Source organism: Brachyistius frenatus, unplaced genomic scaffold, assembly GCF_029030835.1.
Source record: "Brachyistius frenatus isolate BFR_SWC_R1_liver_20210118 unplaced genomic scaffold, ASM2903083v1 Contig_163, whole genome shotgun sequence".
Classification (NCBI taxonomy): Eukaryota; Metazoa; Chordata; class Actinopteri; family Embiotocidae; genus Brachyistius; species Brachyistius frenatus.
In genome coordinates this window covers 822,360-836,513 of record NW_027210762.1, presented here as the reverse complement: position 1 = coordinate 836,513, position 14,154 = coordinate 822,360, and the positions used below count along the sequence as shown (strand labels likewise).

The following is a 14,154-nucleotide window of genomic DNA, read 5'->3' as shown; positions in this document are numbered from 1 at the left end:
CAATTTTGAGGCTCAATCAAATGTCGCTTGGTATCACCGTGAAATTAAAAGTAAACGTTTCTCTTTACAAGAAAACGGGAAACGAAGAGTCTACCATTAAAAACAGATTCACTGTAGTAAGTCTGTAAATCAACTCATATTTAGCCTTCCGCTCCAAAAGGAAGCTTTTATACATAAGTGGACACTTTAGACTTAAATTTAACAACATATGAATGAGCTTACAATACGATATATTAGGATGATAACCATACGTATGAAAGGGAATAATCGTTGTCTACTTTCATTTTGGTAAATACCATGAAATCTTAACTGTAGGGCCTCCCTGTTGCAGTAATCCCATTGTATTGAAGGACTATTTACTAGTTATTACAGTATACGGGACTGAAAGAATCAGCCAATCAGGGCCCTTGTTGTGGGCACGCCTGTGACGCATGTGCTCGTTTAGGTGGGTGAGAGAGAGTCACCAGAGTTTCACTGTCAATCATACACGTGTGAGTTCACAGACCAGTAAGTACGATACGTAGTTCTGTGCTTTAAGTGTTTTATTTGTGTGTTAAGTGTGTTCAGCCACGGTTATGGTCCAAAGTTGTGTGCACCCAAAGTTAGCTGTAGAAAATGATTATGTCGTTCTGCAATGACTGAGTGGATGGTTTGCAGTTTATGTTCAAAGTTAAACTCGTTATTTTCTCTTCAGTATTAGCAGTGTTGCTGATATTCCTTCAGGTGAGGATGATTAAAAGTAAGAAACAAGATATTGCATTCAAAATGCATTAACAGATGCAGAGCTGGAGGTGCACAGTTGAAACAAACCAGCAGTGTTCAAAGCTACTCGATAAATGGCAGAAAAAGATCTGCAGCTGAGAAATTGATTTCAGTCTTGAAGTTACAATAACTCAAAAAGCGGGAGGAAAGCTGGAGTGTGCGTGTTTTACAGACATTAAAAAGAAAAATAGGTATATTTTCAAAGACAAACAAATGTGTGCTGTTTGGAGCCCCAGGAAATGGAAACAAGATAAAAGAGTCCTCACTGGTTTGAAATGAACTCCTGTATGAATCAATACTGTGAATAAAAGAAAATTAAAAAATAAAACAACAACAGCAGCAGCAGCAGCAGGTTTCAGTGTTTGGCTGAACTAAATGAACTCGTATAGTTATTGTGCGTCTTTCTTTATGTGCGGGTGCGACTGTATAACCGATGACACCTGTAAAAATAAAAAAATAAAATAAAAAAGCTTCTTCTTGGCCGTAAAATCGCACCGGAAATGAATCACGCCTCCTTTCGCCCTCGATGGGTTCACCGAGTCAAGATGCTCACAACAGAAAAGCAGCGCTGTAATTTGTGGGCGACAATTTCATTGGCCCGTTAACACACACACACACACACACACACACACACACACACACACACACACACACACACACACACACACACACACACACACACACACACACACACACACACACACACACACACACACACACACAAGAAGAACAAACCTATTGGCTGGCCGAATACAAATTCATGTACTCATTTGTAAAAGAGTCCTCTGGCTGCCGAGCAACAAAGGGAGTCATTTTTTTTTACTGTTGGAGATCCAAGAAGAAGTGAACTCTCTCACACGGCTCCTACAGTTCAGTATAACTGCTGGACTCTGATCTTCAACATGTTCTCTGAATGGAGATAATTAAAGGGAACTGCAGCAAAGACGAGGCCTCCTTTAATCTGACTAAATGTTAGCGGGCCGTTAAGAGTCTTTGTGAATATCGCCAGTCCTACTTAAAATGATGTTTTCTGCAGGATGTATGACACGCAACATTTCCATTGTAAAAAAAAAAAAAAAATTTGAACACAACTACACAAGAAAACTTAACTGAAACAAAATCATACAACTCGGATAGATGTTTTCTAAATATTCTAAATTGTATAATTCAAAATTTGGGTCAGTTGCCCTGCACTTGTACCTGCACTTCATAATGTGTCCACACGGTGTCACCCTTACTTTTGTTTTGAATGAAATCACAGAAGCAGAGTTTGTCTGTTCAAGAAGACGTTTGAGGGTTTTTGGTTGTTTTGTTTTTTTGTCCTTTTACTGCTCTTTTAACTGCTCCACACATTGCGTCATACTGTTGGCCGACTAAAATGTCATCTGATCGGCCCGTCGCTTCGCTCCTGGCTGAAATATCGATTGAAACCGTTTCATGAATTGCCATGAAATTGTGTGCAGATATTCCTGGTGTCCAGAGGATAAATGTTTTTTTGTTTTGTTTTGCCTTTAGTGATCCCCCTGACTTTTCATCTAGTGCCACCACGAGGATCACATTTGTGGTTTTGAAATGTGAAATATCAACAACTATCTGATGGACTGCCACGGAGGTGTTCCAGATGTTTTAGCACGCCGTAAAAGGTCAAACACAAAGCATTATTAAAATCGTTTAAATAAGCATGAGAAGCCGTTGGTTGCTCTGAGACTCTTTAAAAAGTTACTTGTGAGCGAGCTGGAGTCGCTGCAAGTCTCATGTTTCTGTTTCCAAGCATCTCTACGAATGAATCCTCTTTTCTAAAAGACACTTTGCTGATTGTTCAACTTTACAGCCGCAGGAAAGAATCTTTTTTTTTTCTGCAGCACAAACACGTTCCTCGTTATATAAATCTGGCAGCTGTGGTTAAACAATTTTTTGTATCGTAGTTGTTGTTTGCTTTGCATTAACTCCCATTCAATTTCAGTAAATACCAACCAAACGACAGTTTAATTGTAGTTGTCATTTAACATTTTCTACCAAATTACACTCTAAAAGTTGTTTTTAAATTCTTTAAAGATATACGATTATCTTTCAAATTAACAGTTCAGTGTTTAACAACTTAATACGGTAAATCAAACACTTGTTTTTCTATCTACAGTTTGTTTTTGATGTCGTGATTTTTACAGCAGTTTACTGTTCATTTCACGGAAATTTTTTTTTACAGCGTACCATTAACCGTTGCCTCTGTTTCCTTCTGCATCAGCACAGTACAGGAATATTTCTGCGCTAATTTACAACTCAGTGTGAGCCGCACACGGCTTTTCTGTCGCATTAATATTACACGTTGCTACACAGCTTCGGGCAAAATTAGGAATGTACTCGCACCGCCGTCATTATTTGACTCGCTGCTTCGCTTTCTTGTCTGTGGATCTACTCCTCTTGTTGTGTGGCCCACATTCTTTGAAAATCACCATTATTTATTTAGCTGAAAAGGCCACCAAGCAGTGTGTGTGTGTGTGTGTGTGTGTGTGTGTGTGTGTGTGTGTGTGTGTGTGTAGAAAGCGTCTTTTTAAAAAGTCAGCTGCTGGATTTGACAAATACCTGCACGGTGTGGAAACTAGTCTCACCTGAACCGAGTCGGACCACTTTTAACGACTAAATTCCCTTCAGGTCAGAACCACTATGATAGCGAGAGTGATTTTTTTTTTTCCAATGCCTCCGTCCGTCCCGTTCTTGTGAACGCGATATCTCAAGACCGCCGTGAGAGAATTTCTTCCAATTTGGAAAAAAAAACAAAAAACAAAACTCACTTGGCACCAAGGGTGAACTCATTTGATTTTGGAAAGGTCAAAGGTCAAGATTACTGCCCAATCACATTGGCCCTCGCTACACATTTCCTACACATTTTTGACAAAATTTTAAATTCAAATCAAGGATGGACTGATTCGATTTTGGGAGGGGTCGAAGGTCACTATGAGCTCACATTCGTTTCCCACTGTGAATCCAATATCTCTTTGAGAAAATCTCTATAAAATCACCACAGAAGATTTCCAGAGCGTACTTTTAAAGTCTTGATTTGGCCTCCGAGGAGCACCGTGCTGTTTTTATGCACTGATCTAAAAAAAACCAAAAAAAAACCCGTCCTTCGAGCTTACGCTTTAAAAGCCGGAGCCCTAATGAACAGATCAACGTGAGTTCGACGACCTGCCGAGGATTAAGTTGCTCTCTATCCTTTTTAAAGAGCCTTAAGAGCACTCGGGGGTCCCTAAAGATGGCAGCCAGTTGTATTCGGAAATAATTCCTCACGCAGAGACGGCAGCTGCTCTCGTCTGGGGAGAAAGACATCGAGATGTCCCTCAAAAATACTGCGTGTAGATTTGAACCTTCACGAGTTGATAATACGAGAGCGTACTATTGAAACGTGTTTGAGGGGTCGAGGCTTTTTAAAGCTTGAAAGTTGAGTCTTATGGTTCAATCTTTTATTGAACAATTCAGTTGGTTCATTTTATATGTTAGTGGAAAAAAACAACAACTCGGATTATGTAATTTGTTTACCTTTTACTGCATGACATGACACCTCCATATGAGCTGCGTCCCACTAAGGTGCTAGCAGATACGGCCACTAGTTGGTAGCCTTGTCCTTTTTATTTGCCTCCAGAAGCACAGTCCTGCAGTGATTACCCTTCACGAGCCTCAGCTCTGTTAATATTTCTTATTCTCATCGGGAACAGATCAAATTAGGTCTAATTTCCGCAGTGCTAAATTGCATCTCGTTTTCACGGCAGTATTTCTGATCGTTTTTTTCCTCACGAGAGATAAATAAAGCACACATTTCCTGACATGCTTTTGAATCAGCCAATTAGAGGCCCTTTCTTTCTTCTTCTTTTTTTTTTTTGTTTTGGTTTTTTGTTTTTGCATCTGCTAACAGGCAGTTTATTTTCCCAGTGTGCACATTGTGCAGCTACGCAAGTTAATGTTTCACCACTGTTCTTTGCAAAGCCAGTAAATGTGGCTATACAACTTCTCAATTTGCAGGAAAGCCATTCAAGTTGTGTGTGTGTGTGTGTGTGTGTGTGTGTGTGTGTGGAAGGGGAGGGGAGGGGGGGGGAAAGAGGGGCTGGTCCAAGAGTTGGAGCCCCGCCTCCATAGGGCCCACGCAGCCCCGCCCCCCAGACGGCCACGGTGCGCCTCTGTTCCAATGGAAACAGGTGGGATCCCCCGGACTCCTCCAATCACGCCCTCCCTCCGTGCAGGGGTGGGAGGGTAGTAGAGGAGTCCAGAACCGGAGGCAGGACCCGACCAACTTCCACACTCACCACCGGAAAAGTCGGGAAAACACATCTGTCCCCCCCCCCAACCCCAACCCACCCACCCACCCCTCCTCCCCGCATGACGCCGTCTCTGCCCGCCTGCGTGACTGAGTGTGTCTGTTGTTTTTTTTTTTTCAACGCCGTTTTGCGGTGAACGTTAAAGCGGTGCAGCAGTTCTTCACCGGCGCTCCGGTGAAAGTTGTTGCCGCCACTTGGCCGCTGTTGAGAGGCGGTTGAAGCAGCGGTGCAACGCCGGGACGCTTCTCCGCGATGGACAACATCCACTGACCGGATTTGGATTTAATTTTTATTCCCTGGATTTTTTTTTTTTTTCCTCCCCCTCCCTCCCTCCCTCCCTCCTTCCCCCTCCACCTCCACCACCCCCCCCCCCCACCGGTTTGCTTCCTCGTCGATGTCCTCTCGGTTCTCCCCTCTCTGGACGTAATAACTGCTCGGTTTAAAAATGCCTGGAAAAACCAAGTACAACCTGGTGGATGATGGACATGATCTGAGGATCCCTTTGCACAACGAGGAAGCGTTCCAGCATGGGATCAACTTCGAGGCAAAGGTGAATTTCACAAGCAACCTTTTCAGTGTAAACAGCCAATAGTTAACACTGCACTTCATTCAAATGTGTGTTTCTAAATGTTTTCCTTGTGTTTTGCCTCACGTTTAACACAAATAACGTCTTAAAAAAAAACAAAAAAAAACTGCTCAAGCTGACTGAAAATTACGTCGTTTCGAACCGGGAGAGATTTTTTTTTTTTTTTTTATGCTTGCAATGAAAAGTAAGTTGTTTTTGCGAGCCGAGAGACGTTGAAGTTACGCGGAGTTAATTAAGCTCTTTCAGTGAATAACAAACACCAAATTGTTTCACGAATGTGTTGTAACCTGTCATATTTTCACCCTCCCGGCCAACAGTATATCGGCAGTCTGGATGTGACGCGGCCGAGCAGCCGAGTGGAGATTGTGGCTGCGATGAGGAGAATCCGGGTGAGTTGGGCGCCCTGAACAGAACTCCATTTAAAATCCAGCGGTTTTTCCCATATTTTCACTTTACAGCCAATACGAATATTTTTAAACCACGACATGAGTGCTTTCGGATTAACTTCGGTCCACTGCTATATTCGGCATGATATATGATTAAAATACATCTTATATTAGGGAAGTGTCAACTTTTATTTGTTGAAAAAGACTGCATAATGGTAAACATGACTTTCTGGCATGTGGTTTGGTTATCATCTCTAATGCCGGGTTGGAGAGAACACCATAATTGTAATAGCTTAAGGGGAATTTTTGCCCAGCTGATCAGAGAACTGGTCCAATTTAATTGTGAAATATGTTCTTTATTACCCACTTAGTCCTCAAACTGATGATATGAGTAGTGATTGAAGTGGACTGAAGATCCAGAGACTCGCACGTCAAATCACTACATGAAGTATAAAGTTTTGTCGGACATAATTGCAGAGTTATGATTCGGATGCAGATGTGGGAGTCCCAGTTATGTGTGGATTAATGTGTCGACTTGTCTTGGACTTGGCATGCCTGGCAGGACGTTTGGTCTCACGTGCTCCATCACCGTTTTGAAGTTTCCTTTGAAGCGATGCACTGAAGTGTGATCTCTCTCTCCCCCCCCCCCCCACCCTTCCCTCCCCTCACTCTCCCTTGCTCTCTGCTGTGTAAACCAACGATTTACAGCTTCTTTTTCAGGCTTAATCAGTGCGTCTGCCAATTTGGCAGGAACTCGGTTGAGCAGGCTCATGCAGGTTGTGCCAGCGGTTTGCTGAGGTATTTGAGGATTAAAGTGGCGCACCGATAGGTGCAGGTCGAGCAAAATGTTCTTACTTCTTGCCCTTTTTCTTTTTTAAAGAAGCGACCCGCGTCCTGTAAAGCGGGACGACCTCCCAGTGTTCTGCTGTAGCAGCTGTTGACGTCGTCGTTGACAGGGAAGGGAGGGAAGGAAAACAAAAAAAAAGGCTTTGGTTTGGCTCTTCCAGTGTGAAAATGGTTTGACACGGACTTGACAACAACAATGGCGAGGAAACCGCAGGTATCCCACTCGGAAGAGAGGTCACGCTGGAGGTCGTGGTGGTGGTGGGGGGAACTGGAGTAGCTTTTGAGGCATTTGTTTTACAAATCAAAACCGAAGCAATCGACATGAAACGCTGCGTGCCAACTTGTTATTTAGCACACAAACAGCAATCAGCTTTTCAAAACTGGTATTATCTGCTTTTACATCACATTATTTCCCTGTTGATTATTACATGCGTGCACCATCAGCAGGCTTAAGCTGCCACCAACAAGCATGCAAATGGAGTTTTTTCTGGTGGATATTTTTTTTTAATTTTAAAATGAAACTTACATAAATATACAAGTGTTCTCTATTGTCCATGTGTAACTTGAATATGAATTGATTTATATTCGAATTGAAGTACATTATACTGCCTGCGTCCTTTGAATAGTTTTACTACAGATCCTTGGCAAACGATGCGTACACCTCTTGATTTATACAGCAGGGCAAAGCAACCAAGGTTTGGAGAGTTTTGCTAATTTTCCTCCACGTGGTCCGCTCGCAGGCTTTTTACTGCCGCAGAAAGTTCTGTGGGGGAACGGGGGTGGTGGTGGTGGTGGTGGTGGTGGGGGTGGTGGTGGTGGTGGTGGTGGTTCGGAGGGGGTTTCGCTGACGAAGCACAAATTAGACGCTTCTGCTCTTATCTGCTGAATGAACGGCAATATAAAGGTACATCAAAACAATGACTCGGGGTGACAGCAGGCGTTACACAAAAGGCAAACGTGACGTTTTTTTCCCTCCGGTCAGAGTTCCTGCGGTGGCGACTTGTAAATTAGCCAGAACAAAGAATTTGAGCGTAAATATTTGTCAAAGGGGCCTCTGGAAAGCTTCTCCGAGCCTTTTGGAACATCTGCTCGGACATCTGTAGTTTCATCTGGCTGAAGCTTAATATACAAATTATATATAGTTGCTTTAGGCAGAAATCACTTCACGTATTTCTATGCACGCCTCTGAAACCGGACTTTACACTTTGCTCGTTGCCACTCCACCTGCAGTTATTTAACGTCGTGACTGTTGTACTCGCCTCCAGATCTTCAGCCTCGGTTTTGTTTCTTTGTTGTTTTGTTGCTGCTGCTCCTTGTTAATCTTAATTCTGTTTTCCACCAACCCCCACCCACCACCACCACCCCTCCCCCCCACCCCCCGATAAGAGTAAACCAGGTGTGATCGATTACATCGCAGCTAAGAGACGAGTTTACCGAGGAGAGCCGACTGTCACTCCCGTTCGTGTAAAGAAAGTTTGCAGCTATGCGGGGTTGCCCGGCAACCGGTCGATGTATGTTCTCATTGTTCGCCGCGCGCCTGAGTCACCTGTGAGCCGGTACACCTGATAACAAACTAACGACACGGCGAAGGAGGAAGTAAACACCTGCAGCGCAGCGAGACGTGACACCCAGCAGGATCTGATGTGTTATTGTTGTTGCACACACACACACACACACACACACACACACACACACACACACACACACACACACACACACACACACACACACACACACACACACACACACACCCACACACAGGCTTGTTTCTGTTGAATGATTCATGACTGCTTCCAGAAATGATCGGGCAAACACGCATCACAGATGGGAACATAATTTAAGTTTCACTTCCCAGCAGACATAAAAATGTATTGCAGAAAAATAGAATAGAATTTTCTGTTTCAGGTTGAAAAACACGATTTGGTTTCATTATTGACCTTTCTGCTTATTTTTGCTTTTATACGATAAATACTCTTTTTTTTTTTTATGTCAGAATATAGCAAAAAAAAAAAGAAGCAAGTTGAGGTTTTGTTGAAGCTGAAACAAGCAGCTTGCGGCATTTACATTTTTTTTTACGAATGCCTGATGGATGAATTAATTAGCCTCATAGTTTGACCATGAAACGGACAGATAAATGATGTCAACTGCGATTTGAATGAGTTTCAGAGGAGAGAGAAACGGCCACTTCGACGCCGCCGTATCTTTTCTCGCCGTCGGCAGAAATCCACTCCCGAGATGGAGATCCCGTATCACATAAAGGTCTTCATAAATTAAATGTATTATTATTATTATAGTCATCTGGCAAAGTCCGGTGGCGGCTTATCTTGTTAAAAGAAGATGGGGGGGGGGTGGGCACATTTGCGGCGAATTAAAGGGATTAGTTTCTTATTAATCTGCCTTCGCCGGGTTAACGGACTGGTAGGACGAGTGAGCAGCGTGGGATGAGAAGATTAGACGTGTCTGAGGCTGGAAGAGCACAGCGGCGGCGCTGGAGTGGGAATTAAGAGAGAAATAGGAAAAAAACAAAACGCTTTGTCCGTCTTGTCCCGCTGCCGTGGCTCAAGCAGGAAGCTTTTGTCCTTGTTCACCGGGGTGATGCCAGTTAACACGGTGGAAAGTTCATTAGTCTGGGTTTTCGGTGCAGTTGGACTTTTTTTTTTTGGTGAAGAAGGAGCTGAGCCAGGAGGCGAAGCTTTCAATTTACCCGACGCTCACCGACGGTAACGAGCTTTAGGTCGGCGACCCAAAGGATGAGATTGTAGATGCAAGCGGCACAAATGGGTTTCCTGCGCAGGGTGGCTGGGCTCAGACCAACCGGCCGCCAGCGGCGACGCCACCTGTCGGTTTTGCGAACGGCCGTTATGAAGCCTCCGGTTCGGGTTTTGTCCGGCGCCATCTTTGCTAGTTCGGAGCAGGAAATGACCATATTTGGGGCGAGCAGGGCCGGAGCGAGCGGTGGATTGGAAACCCGACGAAGCTACGTCCCGCCCACCGATAGCCGTAACCTGACTGCACCACAGGCCTGTCAATCAAACTGACACGCCCCCCCCCCCCCCCAAAAAAAAAAAAAAATCTTAATATATCAACATTGTAGGCGGTGCATATTTCCCATCAGGCCTTGTTGTCTGCACTTTCTAATTGGCATCCACAGAGAGATAACCACGAGTAGAAAGTAGATCATCACGATAATGTTGAAGTGACCATCATTACTCAGCTGAAAATATTGTCTATTGTGCAGATTTTCTTCTAATTGGCGGCCGCCAAGTGTCCGTCCAAGTCATCCACCCGGAAGAAGAAACGGACCTCTCAGCAAATGTCTGGAGAAAGAAAGATCTTTTTTCTGTCGTGCTGCAGCCGAGTGCATATTTCTTTACTTTCCATCGGCGCAGAGCCCCCGCAGCCTCTCGACAATAACCCGAGGATGCTCTGAGATGCAGCTATTTTTAATTTTCTTTTCTTGCGTTGTGATCCTATTTACAAAAATAGATAAGCCCGTAGAAAGTAGAGGAGCTAATTCACTCTGAAACTTACAGGAGAAGAGGCGTCGGTGAAGAAGCGGTGTTCGGTGTGAAATATATATATATATATATCAGTGCCCCCCCCTCCCCCTCCCCCCCCACTCCCAACCGCGGTTTATTAAGAGCTTGGCAAAAACTTGGCTGCCCTTCTCCCCGTACGTGCCCGAGCCCACAACAGCGAAGCAGCTCTAAACACATCTGAGCAACAGACGAGGGCCGAGTCCGTCTCCGAGGAACCGACCGCCGCGGAGGTAACACCGTGGCTCGTCAACAGAAGCTGTTTGACTGGTTAATAAAAAGAAAGAAAAAAAGAAAAGACGTTTGCTCTCATAAAGGCGTGAACACGTTACAGATGCCCGATGAGAGCTCCCCGTTACTCCAGACAACAAACACTCCAGGTTTCCTCAGACGTCGGCCGCTGCTGCTTTCAGGAAGTGTTCTCGGTATTTCTAATCTTTAGTAGTTTATTCAGTCCCTCCGGGAATACCGCGATTTCTAGTTAACGCGAAATCAGGCAATCTCTGCGATGTTCGCTGGAGGGCGTGAAATTCCCTGCGATTTTTGCCCCCCCCCCCCCCTCCAAAAAAACCCCAAAAAACTGGCTTTATTAAAAAAGCGGATGCAAAATCGATCATTTTTTTTGTTTCGAATCAAAACTGCAAAATCCCAAAGGGACTTTTATTTCAGATCCGTTGGCCTCTTTCAATTTGCACGATGCAGTCCGCTCACCTCGATGAAGAGCCGACACCTTGCAATTTCAAACAAGCTTCGGTACAACGAGCCCACGTATGATGGATTTTGTTTGAAGTTAGGTTGTAATCTATTCTTCGGCGCTCCGGGGGGTGTAAACTGTGACGGGTACTAGTGTAAGCAAAACGCTGTTGATGGAGAAACAAGACAATGGAAAAAAAAAATCGTGGAGGTCACTTTGCTTGGAGTGGAGCTTTTTAGTTTTTTTTTGCTGGCGCTTCACATCTAAACTGAAGTTGGCATTTAGAGGATCGGAGAGTTTGAGAGGATATTGAAAAAAATTCATTCACTTAAAAACAGACAGAAATACAAATACACATACAAAGACACAAATATGTTTACTTTTGTGTGTGTGTGTGTGTGTTTCTCGGCCTGTTGTTTCACCGTCTCCATATCGTATTGTAATTATTTACTGTCGTCCGCTCTGACTCACGAGTCCTTCGCCGCTTCATTTGCAACTATTACTAAAGGAAATGAATTTGAAACGGTGTCGGTAAAAAAAAAAACAACCCACCCACAGAGAGCCGGTGAGCATCTGCTCGTCCATAAAGGTTATTACCGCATTTTATTGCATCTCTTTTGTGTTCTTCACCTCACCCGCCCCCTCCTTTCTCTTTACTCTTTTCAAACTTAAGGTCACAGTTGAAAGGTCAGAAAGTGAGCTAATAATGCAACCGCGCTCCATTACCCCCCCCCCCCACCCCCTCTCCTTTCTATTCCTCAGCTTCTTATTTTTTATTTTTTCCTGCACTGGAGGTGACTGGATCAACTGAGCATGACGGTGCGTTCGTGTACACCCACGGTAATGGGTTATTTCGGCGCTCGCTCAATGTCACGTTTGCCACCGTCTCCTCTGCTGAATTCCCCCGGAGGTGCGTTTGGAAAAAAAAAAGTAGCTAATGCTTAACTCGCTTTATTGTTCAGCAGATAGTGAAAAAAAACAACAACAACCAACAACAAAAACAGAGTTTTCAGGGTTTATCGACTCGTGACGTTATTTACCGATGAATCAGCTGCGAGACGCTTTCCAGAAGTCTCTTTCAACTAAAAAAAAGCTCCAGTATGCGGGAATTAATAAAAAAAAATTAAAAAAACTTGAAGTAACTCCTTTTGCAAACCGAATAATGATTTATTCACATCGAGGCAACCTTTTTATGGCAGCGAATCTGAGAGGCAGCGTGTGGTGCATTTGAAAACTTTGAGAAATTTCAGCGTCTTCCAGATTTAAGCTTCCTTTAAATTTCAGCTCCAGGGCTCCTCTCGTCTGCGTAACTTCCTCTGTAACTTTTTTTTTTTTTTTTTTATATTCGTCTGGTCCTTCTTCCTCTCTTCTCTGCAGTTTCCAACACCCCCCCCCCCACCCACCCCCCAACACCCCTCATCTCGGTGTCATTCACCGCTCGCCACCCCTCTCTTCCCCGAACAATCTGTTAAGCCTGTCACATCGTCCTGCCCTTCATCGGAGGCCCCGGTGAAACTTCGGCTGATTAACGGGTTCCTTATCTCCAGAAGCGCGAGGGCCCTTTGTCAGCCCCCGCTGTAACTAATGGAGACACAGATTTAATTTGATCCCTCCCTTCTCATAGTTAACGTCGGCCGTGGCACCGAAATATATCTCATCCTGCATTAAAAAAAAAAAAAAAAAAAAAAAAAAATTTTTTTTTTTTTTTTTTTTTAATTATTATTAACATTTTAATCCGGGGGAACATGAAATAACTGTTAGATAAAACCAGGTCATCCCATTTTATTTAGTGTGGGAGGTGGGGAGGGGGGGGGAGGGGATCGTGCTGCTGATAATGTCATTGTAGACAGGAAATCTTTTAATAAAATAAAAAAAATTAAAAAAAAGAGGTTTATATTCTCCTTTATTTCAATCTTGTGAAGATATACTGTCTGAGTGGGACTAAAAAACAGGTGTTTTACTTTTTGGTGGAACTTTTAGGGCGGTTCATGTATCAGCGTATGAAAAGATATAAAGTAGATTTGCTGCTGGTTTTGTCAGGGAATTAATTCTGATCCAGCGGCTTTGAATGTTTGCGCAGGATGAAGATGTACTCCTTTTTGTTGAGGAGAACGCACACACACACACACACACACACACACACACACACACACACACACACACACACACACACACACACACACACACACACACACACACACACACACCCTCTTCAGCCTCTAAGTCGGCAATGACAAACTAGGCAAACAGCTGCAAACTGAGTTGTCAGCACTATTAACCGCACTCCAATTACATCTTCACCTCCTTTTGTACCCTCCCTCCATCTTTTTCCTTTTCCTCCGATGCCCCGACGCTGCCGCTATCTCTGACAAGATAATGTAATGTAATAGCACCCAGATGCTGCAGGATTCCCTCCCAGATTTTCCCTTTTTAGAGTCTTTTTCTCACCCCCACACAGACACCACAAACACCCACCCACCATCCACCTCCTCTAAAATGTCAGCAGTAAATTGGAGAATGAGGCTGCGCCCTGAGGAGGGTGGGGGTGATCCAGGAGAGTTTGAGGGGGGTCGGGGGGGGGGATGTTAGAGAGCGCTGAGTCGGTTTGCAACTTTCGCCTCGGTCGCCTTGCAGCATAAACATGTGGGGAAGGTGCTGTGGAAATGATGCTGGCAGAGGAGCGAGGTTTTTCGGGGGCAGAGGAAGTGGTGGTGGGAGGGGGGAGGGGGGAGAGACGGGGGGGAGACGGGACTTCGGAGGAGCATCACTCAGGAAGTGAAGCTGTGACATCAGAGATTCATGGTCGGGGCTGAAGGCTTCAAATCCACAGTGCCTTGTTTTCTGGACGGAGACCCTTCTTCTTTAAATCTTCGTCCTGTTGTACGTCACGGCAAAGCGTGAAATTGACACGCCCGTCCGCTAAAGCTCACAAACGTGAGATGGCTACGCTGGGGGAGGGGGGCGGGGTGGGGCGGGGGGGGGGGGGTGAGAGTTACACGTTTTGTTTGGCGTGAAACTTAACGCGCACGTATACATG

The 14,154-nt window shown here is 44.5% G+C and overlaps 1 protein-coding gene across 2 annotated transcripts in view; it reads left to right on the top strand.

The window, feature by feature from the left end:
- Window positions 1–5,439: 5,439 nt before the first annotated feature.
- Window positions 5,440–14,154, top strand: part of nos1apa (nitric oxide synthase 1 (neuronal) adaptor protein a) — a 119,957-nt gene continuing 111,242 nt past the window's right edge. For both annotated transcript variants that reach the window (XR_011311739.1, XM_069716822.1), the window contains exons 1-2: window positions 5,440–5,619; window positions 5,973–6,044. Coding sequence is in view for 1 of the 2 variants with exons in the window: in XM_069716822.1 (XP_069572923.1) it covers window positions 5,515–5,619; window positions 5,973–6,044 (177 nt within the window). In the remaining variant the exon portion in view is untranslated. The remainder of the gene's footprint in view (window positions 5,620–5,972; window positions 6,045–14,154) is intronic.